The 24,786-nt window shown below is 37.4% G+C and overlaps 1 protein-coding gene across 1 annotated transcript in view; it reads right to left on the bottom strand.

The window, feature by feature from the left end:
* Otc (ornithine transcarbamylase) overlaps positions 1-24,786 on the bottom strand; it is a 75,496-nt gene that overhangs the window by 48,768 nt on the left and 1,942 nt on the right. The window contains exons 2-4 of the mRNA XM_060374798.1: positions 16,801-16,939; positions 15,178-15,259; positions 4,162-4,249 (exon numbers count right to left, since the gene is read on the bottom strand). Coding sequence (XP_060230781.1) covers positions 4,162-4,249; positions 15,178-15,259; positions 16,801-16,939 — 309 coding nt within the window. The remainder of the gene's footprint in view (positions 1-4,161; positions 4,250-15,177; positions 15,260-16,800; positions 16,940-24,786) is intronic.

The raw sequence follows: 24,786 nt of genomic DNA, 5'->3' as shown, positions 1-24,786 counted from the left end.
TCCCTCTGGGGCAAATAAATCTTCTTTGTGCTAAGAACTTGGCTTTTGGATGTCTTTTGCTGATAAGGGTACTTTCAATATGTATAGAAGTTTACATTGGGCCACACTTCTATTTACTAATAAGCACTTTATATGAAGTATATACATTGCATGCATTTGGTAATAGAATCTGAATTTTAGGCTTGGTGAGAAGACTCAGTGGGTAAAGGTGCTTGCTGTCAAGTTTGATGACCTAATTTTCTACAGTATTGAAGGAGAGAACCAACTCCCTACAATTTGCCCTTTGATCTTCACATGCACAAATGTATTCTCTCTCTCTCTCTCTCTCTCTCTCTCTCTCTCTCTCTGTTTCTCACACACAAACAGTACTGGCCACATGTAAATAAAAGAAACATAACATCATCTTTCAAAAGCTAAAAACAAAGTGGACCTTAAGGATGGGAACTCCTTCATTTTACAGAGGAAACAATGTTGTGAAATGTTTAATTAACAGAGCAGACCCAGCTGTTACCCTTTCAAAGACCTGAATTTAAGGCGTGTTCTCAAGAGAACATCTGGGAAACTCATTTGGGGGAGTTTCCACCATTCCCAGGAACTGATAACACTGTGCATAACAAACAATATGGCTTGAAGTAAAATCGTGCTTTCTCTTGGGGTGGGGTGGGGGGTCAAGAATTTGATTACATGCCAGGTATGGTGTGCTAATATGATCAGTCTTCAGCAAAAAAACAGAGATGAGTCTACTGTTGGGCTTCTTTTCTGGCCAATAGTTCACACACAATGTCACATGTCATTAGTCTGGGAATTAAGCATAACCTGTATGGTTGCACAGAAAGAGTTTTGGAAGCTTGCATCTGGTTTCTCCTGAAGTCTTACTTCATGTGTCTGTTTCATTGTTGACTGTATTTGATATCTTGTTGTTATAAAAGATCATAACTTGGGGCAGAGAGATGGCTCAGTGGTTAAGAGCGCTGTCTGTTCTTCCAAAGGACCCCAGTTCAATTCCCAGCACCCACATGGCAGCTCACAACTGTCTGTAATGCTGATTCCAAGGGATCTGATAACCTCACACTAAGGCACAAAAGATGAAAATTAAATAAATTATTTTAAAGACTCATAACCATGTTTTGAAGTATGTTGAGCACTATGAGGGCTGGGGCTAATATAGTGAGCTAGCAAAGAACGAACCTCAGCATGGGGAGCTGCAATAGGTCAGTAGCGTCTATAACATTTCTTTCCAGGTAATAGAAACAGCACCAGTGGGTAATCAAAACATGTAAACCCTGACATAGTAGCTAAGTTTCATTACTTCCCTGTGTCATTGCTTCTTTGTAACACTGGGCCGATAATATTTACTTTGCAGAAATTTTACAATGATAACACAAGAGGGTCTGTGGGGGTAAACATCCCCACAGAAGTACTACTATTTATTTAACCTTTTTGTTTGGATGTAGTGGTTGGAAAGAGTCATGTGGATCCGATTTTATCCTTATTCTACTATACACAGCAATAGAAGTAATTGCATGAACTCAAAAGGTCACAGTTACATTGGAGCTGGTAAATAGATTGTTTTGCTCAGCATATGTGTGAAGAATCTCTAAGGACTCAGAAGGAGAATTGCTTGGAGACCAGGCGAAGAAACGCACATGTTAATATTCATTCTTAGCTCTCAATGGTGATTAGATGTTTGTCTCTTGCTTTGAGCATGCTTAACAGTCCACTGATTTCTGGACCCTAATCTTTTTCTAGCTGCCAGTCTGCACTGCTTTACCTTTCTTTGGATGCTCACTCAGCTGGGTACCTATGCAACCACATGATTTATTCACTCCTGCTCACGTGGTGCTTTCTGAAAGCACACCATCAAAACCGCTCTCTTAAGTATAGCTTTGTCTTTTTAATTTCACTTGCTTTTGTTATTTGCTCAAGAATTGTGTTTTACTTTTGTAGAATCAGAATTGTTAAGCAAATATATTTTCAGTTAGCAGCATCAGGCTTCAAAATATATCCTAATACATGAGCAGTTATTCTTTGTGTCCCTACTAATCATAAGACAATGACATCACTTTTTGGTACTCTCATTGCTTTAAATGAAATAACATAACATCTTCAAACATAAAATGCTTGAAGATGAGTTGCTGAAATCTCTTTAGCAAGTAAGTCAAATAAGGCAAATTCTCTAGCATATACCAGAAGAGCTTCCATAAAAAATTATCTGGAAAGAGTTGTTTTGTGTCATAAGGGGTTTAGGGGGAGAGTTAGTTTTCTCCATTGATAAAAAAATATTTATTTAACACAAACATTTTCTATGGATCTATGAGCTAAAGGTGATACAGTCATGTTCGGGGATGGTCTGATCCTTGTATTTTGATGCTAATTACTGGCCCTCCAGATCCAGTTACTACCCAGATAAAGCTATGTGCTTAAGCCATTACTCCTGATTAAAGGGCCTGAAATCTGGGCAGAGCAGAATGAGGTAGGCATGGCTAAGGTTCCTGGGTTTTGGGAACAGGGGAATCATAGGAAACCAGACAGACAGATGGGAAGAGGGAAGGAAAAAGGATGCCACGATGCGTTAGTGTGGAAAAGGAACTATGTGGGCCAATATGAAGGACTCTAATAATGGCATTGAAAAGCACAGATGAAGAATATAAGCAAGTATTTATAAGATTATGGATGGAAGTTAGCCCTTTTTGGAATGGTTAAGGTGAATAACATTAGATGGGGGCTGTGAGGTGGATGGTGAGGTTATTGAGATAGTGTAGGTGAAAGTATCTGCCCAGCCGAAGGTAAATGAGGTAATTATAAAATCTAACAGGTGTCTGTATCTTATTAATTGTGATAGTGGGTTAAATAATACAGCATGATAATCATAGGGTTAATAATAAATAAATAGCCCAAAACCATTGTATTTACAAGAATCCAGTCATAAGATTATTACACAGGAAGTCATAAGATCTACTTTTAACATTTCAATATTATAGAATGAGCTAGAGTCATTTGCTATCTCAGCTTTCTTCTAGCTGAGTGTGAACTACTAGTACTTTCTAATATAGTATTGCTGCCATTGATTGTAATACTTCTCTGGAAGGTGGCTTTGAGCCAAATATAGCTTTTCATGTTCTCTTCTCCTAGGTTTTGACTGTAGGTTAATATCCATGGTGACCTGGAAGACATGGTACAGCCATCATTTTGTGCCAGAGTATCTAAGTAAAAATGTGTTAATGGTCTGTCATTTTCTTTTACCAATCTTTACTATATTAATACCTTGGCATTTGAGACTCTGTGCTAACACAGGTAGTATGCATGTTTCTGATTATATTCTGTCACTTTTATGTGTCAATATGTTTGTATTGTTCTTAGGGTTAAATAAGTTAGAATAATACCCATAATTAGTGTACAATAAATTTTAGTTATTCATATTATTGATACAGATGGGTTCTGAGTCATTGAACATGGCAGTTTCCTTGGACTCCCACTTCCATGACTATTAAATGTCAGAGTCACCTTGATAATATTTTTAATTTTATTAAATTTAGAATTTTATAATAAGCCTCAATAAAGTTGCAACAAATGGGATGGAGAGATGGCTTGGTGGTTAGGTATACTGCTTGCTTTTCCAGAGGACCAGGGTTCAATTCCCAGCTCCCACATGAAAGTTCACAGCCCTCTGAAATGCCAATCCTGGCTTATCTAATGCCCACTTCTGGCCTCAGAGGGCACTAGCCATTTATACTGCACAGACATGCAAGTAGGCAGGCCACCCATACAAAATAAATTGAAAAGAAAAAAAACCTCAACCATTGCCCTTGTTAGTTTTTTTTTGTTTTTGTTTTTGTTTTTGTTTTTTTTTTTTTTTTGTGTGTGTGTGTGTATGTATTGGCAAACATAATAGAAGCTATAGTCAAATGGAAAGAGGAACCTCAACTGATAAAATGACTCCACCGGATTGCCTGTGGGAACATTTTCTTGATTGTCAATCAATAGAGGAAAACCCAACTCACTAGGAGAAATGCTAGCCCTGGGCAGGTAGTCCTTGATATACCATCACAAAGGAAAGTGAGAGAAGAAACCATTATTTAAGGAGAAGCATCATCTTCTTTTTTAAAAATGAACCCAGCAGAATTTGAAATAACATTTGGAAAGAAGAAAGGTTTTACAAACCGAGCTGTGTCTGTGAGACTTTCATTCACACCCAAATGAATGTCTTGTGTGGTAAGAAAACAAGGGTGTCCTCCAAGAAGAGCAAAGCCTGCAATAAAAGAAAAAGAAAGTATTTTGGGGAAAAAAATACCTAAAGTGCAAAACAAAATTATGAAGCATTGGCACTAGTACCATCTCAATAGGAAAGTTTCCAACTCAAAACTTGTTTCAGAATATTTGATCCCACTGTGAACCCCGAGATTGTCAACTAGAAAAACCTGTAATTGCCAAGCATAGCAAAATGATAAATCAATTGATGAGTATGGAATATTGTGCAAAAACATACTTAACTTTCTTTCAAATGCATGCTTATTTCCCTTTCCCCCTTTTCTTTTCAAGAGCTCTTTGGAGAGGTATGCCTACTTGAAGTTATAGCAAGTTATCCTCCTAGGAGGACAGAGAAATAAACTAGAGTTTTATGGGATACGCTGGATTATGGTGGGATATTAATCAGAAATAAAAAAAATGAATCTTCAAAAGCATTATGCTAAATGAACGAGTAGATATTTGATATAATAAAATATCTAGGAGTAAATAGCTGAAGAAGAAGAAATTAAAATATCTGTTGCTGCAGCATGGGAAAGTGTGATTGAAAGGGGGCATAAAAGTATTTTCTGTGTTAATTGAAATATTTTACATCTTCATAGAGCTTATAGGCTCTATAGACATGTGCATCTGTCAACACTGAATGGCACACTTAATATCTTCATTTTTCTATACATAAATTATACTGTAAGTTTTTAAAGTTTGCAAAAAATAAATAAACCAAGTGCTTAGATGGTAGTTTGAAGTCACTAAGACATAAAGTGTTACTGCCCTTCATCTTCTAATGAAGTCAAAGCTAAGTACCAACTGGAATACAGCCTTCACTGCTTTTTCACAGTCTTTGCATGTTTAGAGCATTACACATAACTGAACACAGGAGCCCAGATCCTGCACTTTTCCTACAACACATTCTATTTATAGGGTGAAGAGGAGTAGACACACAGGAGCCTTCACCAAGCCACAGTTAAACTCTGAGGACAACAAGCAGAGTCTTTCGACACAGGAACTGAGGTAAATTTGTAGGAGATGATGACAGCTGATCAGGACTTTATTATTATATTTGAGGGAAAGTTCATGGGCAGAATTACTCCAGTATATTATGAAAGGCAAAGAAGCATAATTTCAAGATAAATACTTGTCTGAAGTATGGTGCAAACTTACTTTGCCCTTCATATTGTAATGTGTTTGATTTATGTCCTGGAAAACATATAACTTTCTAATCCCATTTGTTTGGGGGATTTACTTTGTAGGAAGGAAATGATTAATCACCCAGAAAATTGTGTGAAGAATTCTGGATCTACAAATGGAAGTTTGATAAATATTTCCTGAAACTCCTCACTGATGTAAGAACACAATTTGAATAATAATATTTTAATGGGGACTCTTTCCTGGGTAGATTTTTAAGAAATAATTTGACACAAGCTAAGGTCTTCTGGGAAGAAGGAACTTCAGTTGGAAAAACATGCCTCAATTAGATTGGGTTGTAGGCAGTTTTGTAGGGCATTTTTTAAAGTTAGTTATTGATTCAGGAGGGCCCAGCCTACTGTGCATAGTGCCATCCCTGGGCTGGTGATCCTGGGTTCTATAAGAGAGTAGGCTAAGCAAGCCTGGGGGAGCAAGCCAGTAAGCAGCACCCCTCCATGGCCTCTGCATCAGCTCCTGACTCCAGTTTTTTGCCTCAAGGTCCTGACCTGACTTCCTTTTATGATGGATTGTGACCTGAGAGTTCTAATTAGTATGAAATAAGCCATTTCCTCCCAAAGACGTTTTTCGATATAGTTGTCATAGAGCAATATAAACCCAAACCAGGAGTGTTATTGAATCTTATTTAAGGAATCATTTTGTTAAGGTTATTTCAGCTACTGAGGAAAATTATTTAAAGAATAATGTAAAGGAATGTTTGGGGGGGATAAAACATCATAGTTTTAATTTACATTAAAATAGTTTAGCAAAGAGAAGAAATAGACAAGGCAGACAATAAAGTAACAATTGTGAGATTGATATAAGGAGTACTGTGTGTTCCTTATGCTAATCTTTCTACTTTTGTATTTACCAAAATCTTCTATTATAAAAAACTAAACATTAAAAGCTACAATAACCATTGTTTGTGTTGCTCTGTCTGTCATTGTACTAGAAGCCAGTGTGTCCTGAATCTTACAATACAAATCAAGAGCAGTTACTGCCACTTTATACCCGTCTCTATTGCTTATCCTCAAAACAGTCTAGTAGATGCTATTGTATGAATTATAGAAAATATAACTTATATTCTAGTGATGAGAGACTTATTATAAAGTTGAGTAAGTACCAGGTTATATATTGACAAGTGTTATAAAATTTGAGTAAGAAAGAGTGACAGGAACTATAAGACCAGAATTACCATTTTAAGTGCCATAGTGACTGAAGCCACATTGATTGTAGTGTTGGAATGAAAGCTGAGGAATATGTGAGTGTGAACCATGAGAAACATACAAGACTGAGGAAGAGTAGTTGTTTATCTTGTGTAAGGGTCATAACTGGTCCATTTAAGGGATTTAAGATTTAAGAAGTAGCAGGGAGGCTGAAAAAGGAAGGTGGGGACTAAAAGAAAAATGATTTGAATGATTGACATATACATACTTTGAAGATAGCAGCGGTATGCAAATGTTGGGCCTATTTCCTGCCTCAATGAGCATGTTACAGACATCATAGAACTTCATGTTCCTCAAGCTCACTCTATTTGCCAGCATCTGTATCCACATATTCTGCATTATTTACCATTAATCATAGATGAGCATCTCATCTCTTGAGTTTCCATGTCTCTTCCTACTGTCTTATTGAAATGCCAATTCTTTAGATCTTTACTCAAAGTGCTTAACAATCCATGTGTCATTTTTGCCTCATATTTTCATCAATACACTAGAAGTCAACTCATTTTGACTGTTCATAGACATTATCAATTCTTTAATTCTTATGTCATAATCTTTAAGAACTATACCTAATAATTAATAAAAAACACATTTGTCTTGGAACTACATTCACTTTCAAGTACTATTTTAATTCTTTTCTCATCTTTAATTGGTCTCCTTCTCTTTCTTCTCTTCTTATTCCATCAAACTTGGCTCTGTAAAGCTTCGCTAACCATCACTGCAGCAAAACTCTTTTCATTAACATTATCATGACCTACATGTTATTTCATATTTTTGCCCCGATTTCTTCTCAGTTTCTTTAACAAAACAATGCATCACTCTCTCCTTAATAAACTCCAGGATATATAAACTCACACCTTGTTGGTTTTATATCCACCCTGGTAATTATTTATTCTTGGCCTTGATTTCTAGTTTTTACTATTTTCCTTGACTTCTAAACATTGAAGCATTCCAGGGTCAATTCTTGGTCCTCTTATCTCAATCTGTATTCACTGTATCAAGTTCCATAGATTCAAATAATATTTCTGTGATAATGACCCTTAAACATCTGTATTCCAGGTCTTACACTTAAACTCCAGACTCATATTCAAGTTCATTTTCAACATCTTTCTTTTTATGTCTGACAGACATCTCAAACTTAATACACACAAAATGAAGGTCTATTTGTTCCCTTTCATCATATTCCACCTGCATCTTTCATGATTGCTCAGGCAAAAATCTTGACGTCATCCTTGATGTCAATGTTTTGGCAAGTCGATTTATCCTCTGGATCTCCTTTCAATGAGTATTTAGAATCTGTCCCTCCTAACTTGCTCATTACTCTCACACTGGTTCTAGCCTTCCTCTCTCTCCAGCTCTCACCACACTGATACATTTGACTGCTTTTTGTCTTGCTTCCATACTTCTTACACCCACAGTCTATTTTTAACAGATTAATCACAGTAAGTTATAAAAGGCAGCTTCAATTATGCTCCATCTTTCCCCAAAACTCTTAGGTGATTTTCTCTTTCATTCAAGGTAAAATACAAACTCCAATAATATCGCAAACCCTTCTTCTTCATCATTCTCTGTGCTGAAAGTATGAATTTTCATTCAACATACTCTATCACGCACATATTTATTGTGTCTATTTCTTGTGGTCTCTGTATCTTCTAGAACGTTCATGAGGGCAGAGGATTTCCTGTTTTGTATACTGTTAAGTGAGTCACAAACATTTAATATAAAGGTGTCAAATAGTAAGTGTATCAAGAATATTAGTTGAATGCATGAAAGAAGGAAGGAAGGATGTCGACTCTGGAGAGAGGTTACATTTCCCAAACTAATAAGCTCTCACTCATCATATCTTCATCAAACATCTCCATAGTGTTAATGGAAAGAACAGAAACTTCTTATCCATGAAGTCATCTACTAAAGGTCAGTGATGATTGTAAATGATAATCGCTCCTGAGCACTAAATTTTTCATGTAAACATGCAAAGTTAACTAAACAAATTTGAATTCTGAATATTCATCAAGAAAATATTTATTGTGCCTCTCTACCATATGCCATGAAAAATGATAAGCACTACTGAGGGTTGTGACTCTGAATAAAGAGGACAAAGAAAATCCAATGACACTTAAAGGAGAGCTCACTTGGTAGAGTGTTCACCTTGCAAGCATGAAGACCTCAATTCAATGATCACAACTTAAGTAAAAAAAAAAAAAAATAGACTCAGCTGTATGTGTTTATAATCCCAGTGCTGGGCAGGTGAAACAAGCAGGTCAGCAAAATGGTTGGTCTCATAAAAACAAACAGACAAAAAAGGGTGAAGAATGATACCCAAGGTTATCTCGTGCCTTGTATCATCCACATATATATATACACATGCATGTCTCATTCACACACAGACATCTAAACACATGGTAAACACACACATACATACACAAAGTTTAATACTGCTTGCCATGTCTGATCTACCTTATATGGCATCAGGTAGAATTCATTCTGCCACAGCAACATGGGATTAATCTGATGTCCTTACACTTCCATTTTTGTGCTACAATGTAGATTCATAGCCAATGTGAATGTAGGTGACAGAGTAGGAAGAAGGGGTCACAGGAAGCATTATTAAGGAGTCTAGGATTTTAGCAGCTCATGAAAGTGAGCAAAGATGTGAGATCTGCTAAATGTTTTTTATTGTTGTGATAAAACACAATGACAATAAAAAACTTGGGGAAAGAATTTATTTCATCAGAGAACTCACAGGCCACACTCCTTTGCTAAAGGAAGTTGAGGCAGAAACTCAAACAGGGCAGGAACCTAAAGGCAGGAGCTGATGCAGAGAAGATGGGGAACACTCCTTATTGACTTGCTCAGCCTGCTTTCTTATAGCTCCCAGGACTACCAGCCCAGAGTTGGCACCACTCCCACTGAGCTGGACCCTCCTGTATCAATCATTAATCAAGAAAATGTTCTACTGTATTGTATACAGGCAAGTGCTATGGAGACATTTTCTCAATTGAGATTCCCTTTCCCGAAATGACTTTAGATTGATGTAAGTCTAGCAAGGTTGGTTACTGCCTCTGAGAAGAGATTTCTCTTTTTTACTGGTCAAAAAGAAAATTAAACCCCTATCCAAGGGCTTAAGTCAACAATTTGCTAATTTATCAGACCTGTGTTGTGAGGTGGTATTCAAGGGCTATTAAAGGATCTGAAAACCACTAAGAGCAGCCATGGCATAGGAGAGGACAAAAGGGTGGATGTTCACTCACTCTCTCTCTCTAACCTTCATTCAGACAAATCTTTTTATCCCTTACATTTCTTCCTGCTTTCATACCAGATTTTTTTTGTTCAATTTTTTTTTTCTCTTGGTAATTTCTCAATTTCTGTTATGAGAAGATAGAGTAGATCTTATGTTTTTCTTTGCCTAGCCCTATGGGCTTTGAAACACAGAATGTAAGTAGAATTCATTCAGCCTATATAATAGAAGGAATCTGACGTCTCTTGCTGGTAGGACCAAGGACACCATTAACCTCTCTAAGCTCCACTGTCATAGCTTCAGAATAGAACCCCAATTTTTGTATTTGTGTCTTTGGAAAATTGATGAATTTGAAACAGCTGCTGCAGTACCAACTTTCAATTTCACTTTGAAAATGACATGGCCATATTAAATACAAGAAAGGACCATTACGTTGAATTTCCTGTGCATTTTTCTATCAGCTACTGCATTTACTAAGATTAAAAAAATGTATCTGTCTATCAGCCCAATTAATTTGCAATAAAAGGACACAATTGCCAGTAGATACATAGAGGAATTGCCTGGTTTACCAGGGAGGCATACATTGGGGGATGTGGAATGAATGATCTAAAACTACACACAGAGACATAGACATTATCTTACAAACATAATTCAGAGCAAAGAAGTCAGACACAAAAGAGCACATGTTGAATGGTTTCTTTAATATAAGGTTGAAAACAGGCAGAGCTACTCTGTGCTAGTAAAAGCCTAGATAATAGTTACCCTTGCGTGGATGCATAGCAGCCTGAAGAAAAAGCAGGGATGATGCAAAGGATTTCTGAGTACTGTTAACATTCTGCTTTCTTGGGTATTTGTTACAACCATGTCAGTGTTGTAAAAATCAATTGAACTATCATAAACTAGGTAATACACATGCACTGCCCTGTAAGTTTGTTAGACTTTAATATACATGTTTCATAAATTATTAATGTTCTCTTTCCCAAGATTAGTAAATGTCACTGGATTCCTGAATCTCAGGCTTAAGATGGAATCTTCAAGGACTATACTATAAGAATCAGCCCATCCCATGTATGGTAAAAAAAGTATCACAATAATAGACAATTAGACAATCTATTTTCATTCTAAATACCAAAGACATATGTTGTATCTATTGAAAAATATACCAAAGGACAACCATTATTATGCACATGCAAAGGTGGGGATGCAAAGCTTTGAAAAAGTGTACAACCAAGATCTGAGTGTCTATCCCTCAATGTGCATATTTACACAGCAGAACTGTTTTGTCTTGGATTTGATTGAGTTTTGTCATTTCTGTAAGCACTTAAGGCAGCTTTTCATTCTTATTTGTCTATTACTGAATTTGGTTGTCAGCAGGCCATGTCCAATTAGGTCCGTAGGGATTTGCTGACAATAATGACAACTACTCTGTGACTTATGAATTTTAAAGGCCAAATATTCATGTTCCCATGCATTTGATGATAGAGTTTGCAATTTTGTTTTAGAGTGCTTCTCTATAGACAATTGTCATCTAACAAAGTGCTTAGTGCTATTTGTGGTAAAAGTTTCACTAGAATAACCTGGGACTATCTCATGCTTCGATTCACCTTGATATTCTTAAAGATACACTTAATAACAGCATCCAATCATATGTCTGCCATATGTTAGCTATGCATACGTGGACCATTTCCTGAACGTGGTTTACGTGGTTTACTCCATTTTACTTTCATAGCATTGTCATGAGGATGGAGTGAGATGATCTATGTAATTAATATAGAGCACTTTTCACAGAGTCTTCATAAAAAACTGCATTATAGCCTCATTCTTGCCTTTACTGACAGCTCTGGTACATCATTATGGAGAAAACTGTTCAGGGATATTTCAATATCAAGCATAATATTTAAACAGAGGTAATTGTAGAATAACTAAAATATATTCACTTAAAAATTAGAAATTGAAAACTTTCTATATACTAATGTTTTGGTAGTTTGGAAAAAGACTATCTCTTTAAAGTAAACTGAAACATTTTAAAAGATACAATAAATTTCTGCCAGATTCATGGAAGATTAGTGTTGGAAGAAAACAAATTTTAAGAAATACTGACAGTTTTTTTTTTCTCCCCACTATCCTACTATTGCTCAGATGCCAAAGAGATGTCTTGCAGGAGCCAGATTTAAAGAGAAGAATAGAGCCATCTGTTGTTTCCTTCCCAAGACTTCTAAGATCAGGTGAGACATTACATATTGTCCCTCTTCCTGTTTCCCTCTCTCAGGGGACAAAGGAAGCATTTTAATAAGAAAAGAGATCTTGAGATCCAAAAGTTGGTTCTATTTTTACTGAGTGAACTTAAAGGTCATCTAATCCTTAAAGAATTCATCTTTCTTTCCTTCCTTCCTTCCTTCCTTCCTTCCTTCCTTCCTTCCTTCCTTCCTTCCTTCCTTTCTTTCTTTCTTCTTTCTTCCTTCCTTCCTTTCTTCCTTTGTTTCTTTCGTTTTTTTGCTATCTAGTTGATTACCTTCATTATTAATTACTATGGGACCAAATCACATATAGTAGAGTTCAAATTTAAGCCTGAGAAAGTGCTCAATGATGTTTCTAAGTAAGGATAAGGCATCTGAGAATTGAAGAATCTTCCAATGTTTTTGTGACACTTCTTTCTCAACCCTCACTCCTCGTTTGGGTCACATTGTTGATTCAATAAAGGTCTGATGGAGAAGAAATACAGAGAAAAAGAAAAACGGTAATTTGTGGCTTGCAAGTTTAAAATAAACTACTTGAAACTTATTGTGGAGATAATATCTTTAGAAAAAGAAAAAAACACCTTGAGTTTTAAGTGCCTGGAGTCTAGGCACAAACAGCAGTAACAGATTTGGAAGTCAAAGCAGGCAACAGTAATAGAAATAGGTGGACCTTTGTGACTGTACAAGCTGTGTGCTCCCCAGACCAACTTTCAAGGAATGGAGAATATGAAAACCTCATATGAGTTTGAGGAACTCCAATACTGAGAACGTCTGTTTTCTGCCGTTAATACTGAGCTTTGATGGGCAGTAAATGCTCCAGAATTCCCCTGCATTGTCCTTGAGAAAGGAACAATTAGGTAAAGATGGCTTTGTGCTATCTCTGTTCCAGTGGAATGTAGAGCACTATCAGGAGCAAAAACAAAAGTCTTAATAAGGTCTTGTGATCGGAGTGAAACAAACCCTGAAGCAAACTGCAGAAACAATAGAACTATACAAGTTCCAGGAGGCCCCAGTGTAAACATTCAATGCTGTTGCCCTGAGGACTAAGCACACTAGCTGAACCCTAGCTATCTAGGAATACTAGTATCTACCAGGACTTAGGTGTAACTGGAGAGAGGGAGAGAAGACCAGATATCCACAACATGAACGTCAGGACAAATAAGGACTGTCTAATGCTGGAGGGGTTAAGTTCCTACTATCTAATAGAATTGGTTCAAAAGAAAAATTCATGAGTAAAAATAGACACATTTCCTACATGAGTTTACGGCCTCAGGATTTGTGTCCACTTAGATTTTGCCATAAGTGTGAAGCAATGTCTGAAGATTCTAGTTAATTCTTCATAGGCTTCCTACTAATGTAATGTTATACCCAGTTCGCAAGCCCCCAAAAGATCTCCAGGAATCGACTCCATTGCAAAACACATGAGGGTCTTTTTATTGAAAAATTACAAGCTGCAGCTTGGGCTACACAGCCCCACCGCCGAAGCGGTGGGAGCTGAGCGCACCGCGCCCAGGTTAGTTGGATGATATATAGATTTTGGTTCCTCCCAGCATGCCCAAGGCAGGGGCAATTCCTGCCTGGAAAGCTGGTCAAAATGCTACATTTTGAATTGATTGGCTATAGGAAGGTCCCCAGACCATAATAGAAAAAATGTTACTGTGGACACACTTAGGTTGTGTATAAAGGTTATAAAAAAAACAGCTAACTGATACTCTTTCAGTGGGATGCAGTTTTACCTGTTACTTTCAAAATGTTTAATTTGCTGATATGCTACTTTTCTGAGTATTTAAAATTATGTATATTTCCTTTTGTGTACTAAAATTTCATATGAGTTTCAGGATGTGACCTGGATCTGGCATAGCTCAAAAGGATCACAGATGAGATTTTCCCCGATCTTTCCCATTTAATAGACAAATTTTAACTTCTGTCTCCAGTCTAAATTTGTCTCAGCAGATTTTCACCTGTTTGACTCAGTTCCGGGATAAGCTGTGGACTGCTAGCTGAAATCTGGACTTCCTGGAAACTGACCTGATTGCTCCCTGCCTCTTCGGGTGGATCAACTAACCAGATGCTTGGGACTTCCCCATTGCCCAGCCTTTGACTGGCATTTCAGCCTCCCTAGCCCCTGATGCCTACGGTCCAACGGTCAGCTCGAAGAAGCTCCAGAAGATGGATCTTCGCCCAAATCCCCCCTAGCAGGCTGAAATGCTAAGTCAAAAGGGGCTCCCTGGCATTAGCTATTATCTTGGGCATCTGCTTAGCTAAAATGGACACTAATATTACAGCAACTTGGCTAAAAGCCTAGAGAGACCTTATAATAGTTCCCCTTGGTTTACTACCCCTATATACACCCTGAAGGGACCCCAGATCCCATTCTGGAAGACCCAAGATTGGGTCTTCAAATGATCATGGGAAAGGGGGAAATGAGAGACCAAAAAGATTAAAATTAGCAGCTATTATTAAGGGTTAAACTATGTGGGTGGAGAAGTCTGTTGATGCCCTGAGGGGAAGGACCTCCTTACTGCATTCTTTCCCCACCTACTAGAGATAAGAGTTGCTAGGAAACTGGCCCATCCCTCTAGGGAGGGACACCAGGTCATTATGGTCTGGGGACCTTCCTATAGCCCATCAATTCAAAATGTAGCATTTTGACCAATAGATGCTTGCCAGGCAGGAATTGCCCCTGCCTTGGGCATGCTGGGAGGAACCAAAATCTATATATCATCCAACTAACCTGGGCGCAGTGCGCTCAGCTCCCACCGCTTCGGCGGTGGGGCTGTGTAGCCCAAGCTGCAGCTTGTAATTTTTCAATAAAAAGACCCTCATGTTTTGCAACAGAGTCGATTCCTGGAGATCTTTTGGGGGCTTGCGAACTGGGTATAACAGTAGCTGATCTTTCTACATATAGCTTTTACCAGAATTGAAAGACACCCAGCATTTGCTTCTTGTAGTTGCTAAGAGACACATAAAACTCCCCACTGGCTTAAGCCTTTCAAGTCTCCATCCTCTGGCTAGCTCTTCAACATAAGAGTGAACTTGTCAGTGGACTTACCCGTTTCTGTGGACAGTCTTGTTCGAGTACTTCTTTTCTCAAAAATCATTCCTAAGGATTTCCCTTGCAATAAAGGCAAATACTGAAAACGAAGGACAAAAATACTATTAAACTGCAAAGTATACCTATGATCCAATAGCATGAATTGTATTTCAAAATGGTAATAAAAAATTGGATCAGTTAACTACTACTTCTGAATAAGTGGTCACAATGTTGTTTAAAACTTAATTTAAACACCTTACCTCCCCCTCTCAAGGCCTAGGGTTACAGATGAATGTCACTATACTTGAGATACAGTATTACTGATTATTGGGTTCAATTTGGGAGCTGGTTCCAGAGCATAATATTTCATACCAGAGTCATTGTCTTACTTAACTCTATTGAAATCTCCACTCAATTTTAGTGATACTGAAGATGTTTTATTCAGAAGGACTTTTTAGCTAGTAAGTTCTTACTCTGTCACAACGTGAGTCCTACTTAGGACACAGATGAACCTCAGGTGTTTAGTTTCATGTTCCTCAGTCTCCCTCATGAGAGAACATAAAGGCTTTGTTCCTGGAAGTCATTTGAAAACACTCCTGAAAGTCTTCCTCCATCTTCATGTGTTATTAGACTTCCTGATAAGATGTGGTATCATCTTCTCGGCTCCAGTCAGCAAAGCATGAAAAGGCAATGTTCTCTGACCTAAGAATGCCTTTTCCCCCACTTCAAGTGTTCTGCGAGAACATCACCCCATAGCAGTTGGAGCATCTCTTTGCCAATTGAGCTAGGCAATTAGACAAGAAAGCCAGAGTCATATCAGACTTCCTTGACCTGAGAACAAATCTTTAAAAAAAGAAACACTCTGAATCAGGCAAAGAGACACACCCAGCACCGGGGAGGCAAAGGCGGATCTCTGTGAGTTCAAGGCCAGCCTGGTTTACATAGCGAGTTCCAGGTCAGCCAAAGCTACAGAGTGAGACCCAGTCTCATAAATAAGCAAACAAACAAACAGCTTTTGAACAAATTTGGAATACAAATCTGCTTTCACAATTATGCACTGTAAATGATGCTACTGTATTAGCATTTTGAAACGTAAATTGCTTAAAATGCAGAACAATGCCTATAGTTAAGCACCACATTCAATTTTTTTTCCTCTATTTGGCTAGAACTTACTTGTATCTTTATACTTGGAATGTTTTTCAAAACATAATCTCACCATTATGAATATTATCATAATGATGACATATCTGATATATAGCCAGAAGTGTATTGCAAAAAAAAAAAAAATACCAACAACATATCTTTAAGTTTTAACTGATAGAAAACACAGAGAAAAAAAATACATATAAGAATAAAATCTTTCTAGACCAATGATATCTCAGTTTCAGATCCAGTTGCTAATGAATTTCAGGATTCTGTTGGATAAAAAATGTACAAGGACTTGTCTTAGAATAACTGCTTTTCAAGTTTCTTTACATACACTCGGTGCTAATCAATTACCTTGCCTGTGAGATTTTAGTAGTTAGCTACCATTCAGGAATGTTAATGTAGTTTTTCTTTTCCTTTTGCTTTAGGGAAGCTGCCTCCAAAAGGGCTGTTGGTTTGTAATAGAAGAGAAGAAAAAAAGCAAATGTCACATACTTCTCCTTTTTGCTTTATCCTGAATTTCAGATCTGCAGATAGCCACAGCATGTACTGAATCTCCTCTCCTGTGAAGTTCTTCAGGGTAAGGAGGTCACGGCCTTTCAGCTGGACTTGACTCTGTAGTGGCTTCCCACACCTACAAAAGAAGGGGAAAAGCAGAAGAGGACAGTATGTACTCAAGAAAGCAATGATGTGGGGTAGTCCAATTGACCTATTTTGGGAATGAAACATAATAAATCATATGGTATAGCATGTCTCTGCAAAAGATTAATAAAACTGATATGGCTATGATTCCCATTTTGTATGTGCAGTGATTGTTATATTTGAGAGAAGAGAAGACTTTGTGGAAGGAAATTAAATTCTGGTGCACCTGAATTAGCTGGATGGGCAGTTTTGCCACTTAACAAAATCAAGCAACCTCAGCTCCGCAGATGTTTCTCATAAGCAAAATGAGGGTAATAGTTTCATAGTGTCATTGGCATTCATTTTAAGATGCTGATATTGATAGTTCTCCACTGACAGAAGGTTTGAGTACAAAAGTATAAGTGTCAGACAAGTATGTTTGATTATCTTTTGGTCAAATCCTTTGATTTTTAATTTATATACAACAGAAACTATTAGTTCTTCCCATGGAGTGTGAGGGACAACACACTCTCTTTACAAAACACACTAGATTATACACAGCAACAGCTGATAATCTTACCCTGATTCTCATTGCCCAGAGCCTTTACTAGGAGCAATAATTACCTGATATACTTTCCCCACTAAAGGCTTCCTGTGTCATTTTTTTTTGGGGGGAGGGCTTGGTTTTGCAATAACCAAACCTAGTCTCTTCAAAAATGGTGAAGTGGAAAATACCATCTAGATAATTACAACTACTTCACCATACAGAATATTCAGAATTTGTTTGTGTAGCATAATTAAAATATCATATTCATATGCCTCATTATTCATCTTCTCACAACCATGGCTGCAGTCTTTGGTTCGCTAAGCTAGACTATTATAGATATGATATGTATGTGAAAGTACGTAGTGGCTGTTCTTCTATAGCTGGCTTATTTAACTTAGCATAAGATCCTCCAAAGCTTGCTTTATAAAACACGAAAGGGTATTTTCTGCCTCAGCACAGTAGTGTTAGATTATAAATAACCATTAAATCTGAAACAAGACAAACTATCCTTAATAATTAGTGGAAAAATCACAGTTAATCTGTGACTTCTTAAAAATGATTTCCAAAGCACTGAAGGCTCTCTTATTTTCTGCTACAGATGTGTAGAGAATTGCAAAAGCATCATAGCAGATGTATCTTCAGTACACTGGAATTAAAAAAAAATAGTGACATTTGCAATGCTTCATTTCTTTGTAAAATCTATCGAGAGTAGTTTTCACAGTGCTTGATATTTTATCATTTGTCTTCCAAAACAAGCTATTTTATTATTTGGTGAATTGCCATATTCTTTTCTAAGACTGGATTAACTTCTAATGGATTTTTTCTTTGCACTTCCAAGGTTGTAAATTATCTCTCAGAATATCAAGTATGCAGTCAGTATCATTTCCTCACAGAAAATTTTGTTCTTTCCTTTCAGCCATTTTCTGCATTTATGTAAGTAAATTATTCTTCACTAAGTTGCTCTGGCTGTATAATTAGTGTCTTTCAAACAGAGGCTCAATCCACAATCCTGTACCAACTGGTCATTCTATAATTTTAAGTAGATTCAACTCAAAACTTGTGAGGCATGGAGAATAATTAGTTGTGGCCTAGGATATTGCGAAAACTGAAACTCCCCTACTACTCTGTCAGGCACTCTGTGACAGTACTCATTGATCTACTGAGAACAATGAATGGGCACGTATTCAGAAATGAGAGCACTATAATAGTACATCCTGAGCATATCTTTTTAAATTAAGTATCCAGACTTGGAAAAAAAACAGGTGGGACCAATGTGTGACCTCAGCACCAAGATGGATAAATTTTCAGCATGGCAATTGCAACCCACAAGCCTCTTTTAGACAGAATAAGTTGTCATGGTTCTCAGTGGCAAAAAGTGTAGATAAACAGATATGTTACATTTAGGGCACCAATATATGAGGGATTGCCTTACTGAATAGAAAAAAAAAAAAAGCTTAAATGTAACTCAACTGATAAAGAGAGTCCTACTGTTTATACCATTGAAAATTAATTAGAGTAGTCATTATCTTTCTGAATTCTATCCAGGAGGTGGGACAGGAAACGTTAGCTTAGGAAAAAGTTGTTTTTCATAGATATCAAGAACTAATCAGGAAAAAGTATTATTAAAAGGAAAGCAAACACAATGGTCTTAGTTTAATTCCTATCCTGTTTATTATCAACTCATAGAATTTGCCTTGGCTACAAAATGAAATTGCCACACCTCTTTCCTAAGCTAATAAAATTAGAGAAAAGTACAAGAGCTCCACAAGTGGGCCATATTGAGATACCTCTGACACAAACCTCTTTTTTCCCTGGTCCTTGTTAAACATTGTCCTGTTTGGGTGTGATAACCCCCATTCAAATAAACCAGGTAAAGATGCTGGCGACAAAGTCCCAATTCCTAGCAGAAATAGCCTGCTCTAGCTCAGGAAAACCAAAACCAAGGCAGAAATCACTCTTTTAAAAAGGATATTTGTTTTATTTTTGTGTGGGTGGTGGAGAGGTATGTACATGGGAGTGCAGGTGCCTAATTGTGTTAGGGGCTTTGGATCCCCTTGGAAATGGAGTTATAAGTATTTGCAAGCAACCAGATGTGAGTGCTAGGAATCAAACTCAGATTTTGTGCAAGAGCAATATAGGCACTTAACCATTGAGCCATCTCTCCAGTCCCACACAAGCCACTATTTTTTTCCATTAACTGTTTTACTCTTCTTGTACTACATCATATAAGAAAGAAACTAAAATTAAACAAGAAACAACCTCTCAAATCAGACCTGGGCTACATTATCATTCTCCCCCTTTTAGAAATACATTTCATTTTATTTTATTTTTTTTGTGGAAATATTGAGGATTCCAGTGAGTTACACCTACAGTCACACATTCTCATTCTTCAGCTCACATATAACAAAAAGAATAAAACATTGGGGCCAATAAGAATTACGTAAGATTTCTCATCAATGATAACAAAGTGATATAAGTACTAATTTCCCACAGTTGGGCTTTATACTATATATACATGAATCTAGATATATTGTACCTTGTAAATATATATAAATTGTATGTGCTAATTCAAAACAAATATAAAATAAAATGTAAAAACCAACTTGCAGTTGAATTAGAGCCAGAGCCTCTGAGAAAAGCACAATTAGTTCATTAAATTACACTACTTAAAAAAAATAATGAATGCAGAGGTTTCTTAAGCCCAGATTACTGAATACTAAGATGATAAGTGAAGATTCACATACTAGCTTTACTTAAATATCTAACTAGAAATTGAAGTACATGGGCTACTTGCAGAATAAAGTCTTTCATCACTCCAGTCTGCATTTTCCACTCTGACAAATTATTTGAGGGATGGGGAAGGCTTGAATGTATTCTCTGGTATCATTGCATCTTTCATTGGAAGAGAAACTGCATTATTTGAGTACAATGTGCACAGTTAGAAACTGGCATTTCCAGAGAAGGAAAAACTGGAGTGGTAAATTGTTCCCTTGACCCCTACTGAGCATTGAAGATAAAGACTTTAGCTTCTGCAGAGTTTCCAGAGAGCCTTATGGTTGAGACTCAGAAGCTTCTTTCTTTTCATTTTTTATTAGTTACAGTTTGTTGACTTTGTATCCCAGCTGTAGCCCCATCCTCTATCCCCTCCTAATCCCACCCTGCCTCCCTCTTCTTCTACTATGCCCCTCCCCCAGTCCAATGATAGGGGAGGTCCTTCTCCCCTTCCATCTGACCCTAGTCTATCAGGTCTCATCAGGACTGGCTTCTTTGTCTTCCTCTGTGGACTGGTAAGGCTTCAAGAGGAGGTAATCAAAGAGCAGACCAATCAGTTCATGTCAGAGACAGTCCCTGTTCCCATTACCAGGAAACCCACTTGGAGATTGAGCTGCCATGTGCTATATCTGTGCAGGGGTTCTAGGTTATCTCTATGCATGGTCTTTGGATGGGTTATCAGTCTCAGAAAAGACCCCTGGGTCCAGATTTTTTTGGTTCGTTGCTCTCCTTGTGGAGCTCTTGTTCCCTCCAGGTCTTTCTATCTCCCCCTTCTTTCATAAGATTCCCTGCACTCTGCCCAAAGTTTGGCTAAATATCTCAGCATATGCTTTGATACCCTGCTGGATGGAGTCTTTCAAAGGTCCTCTGTGATAGGCTCCCTTCCCATTCCTTGTTTTCTCCCTCTTCTGATGTCCATCTCATTTGTCTTTCTGAGTGAAGACTGATCATCTTACCCAGGGTCCTACTTCTTGATTAGCTTCCTTAGTTGTACAGATTTTAGTATAATTACCCTATATTTATTTTTATTTTTTTAATTTTTTTTCTTTTTATTAATTACACTTTATTCACTTTATATCCCCCATAAGCCCCTCCCTCCTCCCCTCCCAATCCCACCCTCCCACCCCCTAATTACCCTATATTATATGTCTAATATCCACTTATAAGTGAGTATATACCATGTGTGTCTCTATGCTTCTGGGATACCTCACTCAGAAAGATCTTTTCTAGATCCCACCATTTGCCTGCAAATTTCATTTGTGTTTTTAGTTGCTGAGTAGTATTCCATTGTATAACTGTACATAATGTGAAAGTTAAAGTGTATTTCCTTCTCTTTCTTTCATTCCATATTTTGGCTATATTTAAGAAGGGATATTGTACCTTTATAGGTTGTTCAACCTCATCAATTTGGAAGAATCAAAGTATCAGAGTAGGAACACTACTTTTTTAATTAAATTTTTATTCTTTTAATATTCGTTACAGTTTATTAACTTTGTATTCCAGCTGTAGCCCGTTTCCTCATTCCCTCCCAATCCTACCCTCCCTCTCTCATCTCCTCCCTGCCCCTTTCTAAGTCCACTGATAGGGGAGGTCCTCTTCCCCTTCCATCTGACCCTAGCTTATCAGGTTTCTTCAGGACTGACTGCAATGTCTTCCTCTGTGGCCTAGCAGGTCGGCTCCTCCCTCAGGTGGCGGCAGGGGTGGAGGGAGGGAGCCATTGAGTTCCTATCAGAAATAGAGCATCCTGCATGAGGTATCCCCAAAGCAGAAAGACACACTTGGTATATACTCACTTATAAATGGGTACTAGACCTATAAGATGGGATAAACATACTAAAATCTGTACACCTAAAGAAGCTAAACAATAATGAGGACCCGGGGTAAGATGATCAATCCTCACTTAGAAAGACAAATTGGATGGACAGTGGAAATAGTATAAAACAGATAACAGGAGAGGAGCCAACCACATAGGGCCTCTGAAAGACTCTACCTAGCAGTGTACCGAAGCCAATGCTGAGACTCATAACCAAACCTTTCGCAGAGTGCAGGGAATCATATGAAAGAAGGCGGAGTTAGTATGACCTGGAGTGGACAGGAGCTCCACAAGAACCAAATATATCTGCGCACAGGGGTCTTTTAGGAGACTGTGTCTCCAACCAAGGACCAAGTATGGATATAACCTAGAACCCCTGCCCATGGTAGCTCAGTATCCAAGTGGGTTACCTAGTAAGGGGAACAAAGAACACTACTTTTTAACATAGTTGAATCTTGTACTAGTTTAGCCAAGGCAAAGTAATAAACTATGACCTTCGGAAGGTCATTTGCCAGTTCTGGCCTCCATTTCTTATCTGAAAAGCTGATCCAGGGAACTAAGTCAATGGTTCTTCATGCTTTGTCTCCCACAACATCCATAAAGTTAACGAACATAAGAATTTGCAATAGCCAACTTAATCTCATTTACTTTCTTAAAAAGGCACACTAGAAAGCAGTCGAGAGGCTTTATTGTCACAAAACTCTTGAATGGATTCCATTGGTGTGAACAATTGCAAGTCTTTTTCCAAATTTAAAAACAAATTTGCTATGACTTATAAAAATATATGGCTTCTATTATTTTAGTTTAATTAATAAATGGTAGTTTTATAAAAATCCACTGTTGGCCAAAGGAGATCCTATATCTCCATTCTAATTTGGTCCTGTGCCGTACATAGTTTTCTGTGATCAGAATAGGAAAAAAATTAAGGTATTTTAATATTTGACATTAAAACACAAAGATCATTTATTCTTGTCTCTCCTCTATGTGCAGTCTGTGATCACTTCATCCTAGTGTCTGTGTATATGGGTGGACATGTGTGGGGGGACAAAGGAAGCATAATGAGTTATGTGAGTCTTTATGGAGGTCTGGAATGAAATACCTGAAAACCAGTCACCCCCGGCTCCAATCTATAACCTCCACAGAATTGGCTGGCTTAGCTCAATATTCTCTGAAGAAATTTCGATTTGGAAGATGAAATTGAAGTGCACTTATAAATTGGTCTTCTCTGACAAAGAAAGAGATTTTTAGTGGTTTCTTTAAAAGCTATAAGTGGTTTTCCTAACAGGCAACAAATCATAGAACACATTATCCAAACCCAGCCAGTCTGCATAGCCTTGTGTGTGAGATGGAATGCCTGCTGATTTGCTGTTTTCACCATTCTCAGTGTCTGATACTATTGATTTTGTAGAAAAGGAAAAAGAAAAAAAAAATTAATTGACTAAAACTGATTGATCCAGGTGTCTGTGTGCATGGCTTCAGCCCCACTTCAGCTGTTACTTTATTATGAACATTGCAATATATGACTATTCATTTCAAAATTGTTCAACCTCAGTTTTTGTGGCACTGTCACATCCTAGCCACACATTTCCTGTCAGCCTCTAATGGTTAATTCATATGGTATGCTGTGTAACAGGGATCTTCCACCTTCCCCCAGACATGGAAAAATGAGAAAGAAGTCAAATTTGGGTAAAGCAAAAGTGTAAGAGTGGTTCCAGGGTGCTTTTCTTTGTTGTGAGGGAGCCTTGTCAAAGTCTGAGGGTCATAACAGAAACTAGCAGTTTAGAGTTGATCTATATTGCAGGCAGTATGACTAAATGCAGTAGGAATGACAAATACACACACTACATAAGAATACTCTTTGAAACCCATTTCAGTGTGTGTTCATAGCTTTTGTCACATTGCGATGAAATAAACAATATGAACAACTTAAGAGAGAATATACCTTCCTTCAGACTTACAGAAATTTCAGTGCATTGTGTTGGAAAAGATGTGTCAAACAATAATAGCTCACATCTCGGTAGCCAGAAAGCAGAGAGAACAGGCAAGGTTTCCAAAAGAGTTAATCCTCTCTGACACACTTTGAGCTGTGTTTTACTAATTGTCCTACTAGGTGGTCCTCAATACAGTCAATTTCAAGATATAAACCACTGCATGGTATTATCTTGTTTTTAATAGGACAAATACTATTGAGTTTCTCAAAGCCCAAAATGGTTTTCATATTTTCAAAAATCCAATAGATGTTTGGGCTAATTTAGCTGGATTTTGCTCCAGAGCCTATTAGGGGTTTTAGAAATGCAGTCTGGCTAGTACACATCAAAAAGAGAATTAGTACTGAGGCTAGTATATATCAGCAAGAGGAAATTAGTAGTGATCAAAGAGGCCAATTATTTTAGAGATATTTTATTCATAAAATTCAACCTGATATGATTATAAAAAAATAAAGCCCTATGTAATTTGCTAAAATGGATATATGTTTAAGTTTTAAGCATCGGGTATTTATTCACCATACTATTTCCAACTCGGTGATTTTTCTTCTTTAAAAACTATTAAGTAAATTTGAATCACCCTTTTATCTGATGTTACCCAGTGAGGTGGAATGAAAAACAGGGAGCACTCACCTGTTATATTACAGGTTTTGCACAAATTATCTCATTGACTCTCACTGGAGTGTGAGTTCATGTGGCTTGAATGAAGTATCTTATGTCCTAGTTAAGGTTTCTATTGCTGT

The sequence above is a fragment of the Meriones unguiculatus genome, chromosome X (assembly GCF_030254825.1).
Source record: "Meriones unguiculatus strain TT.TT164.6M chromosome X, Bangor_MerUng_6.1, whole genome shotgun sequence".
NCBI classification, from domain to species: domain Eukaryota; kingdom Metazoa; phylum Chordata; class Mammalia; order Rodentia; family Muridae; genus Meriones; species Meriones unguiculatus.
This window is presented reverse-complemented; position numbering and strand designations above follow the sequence as displayed.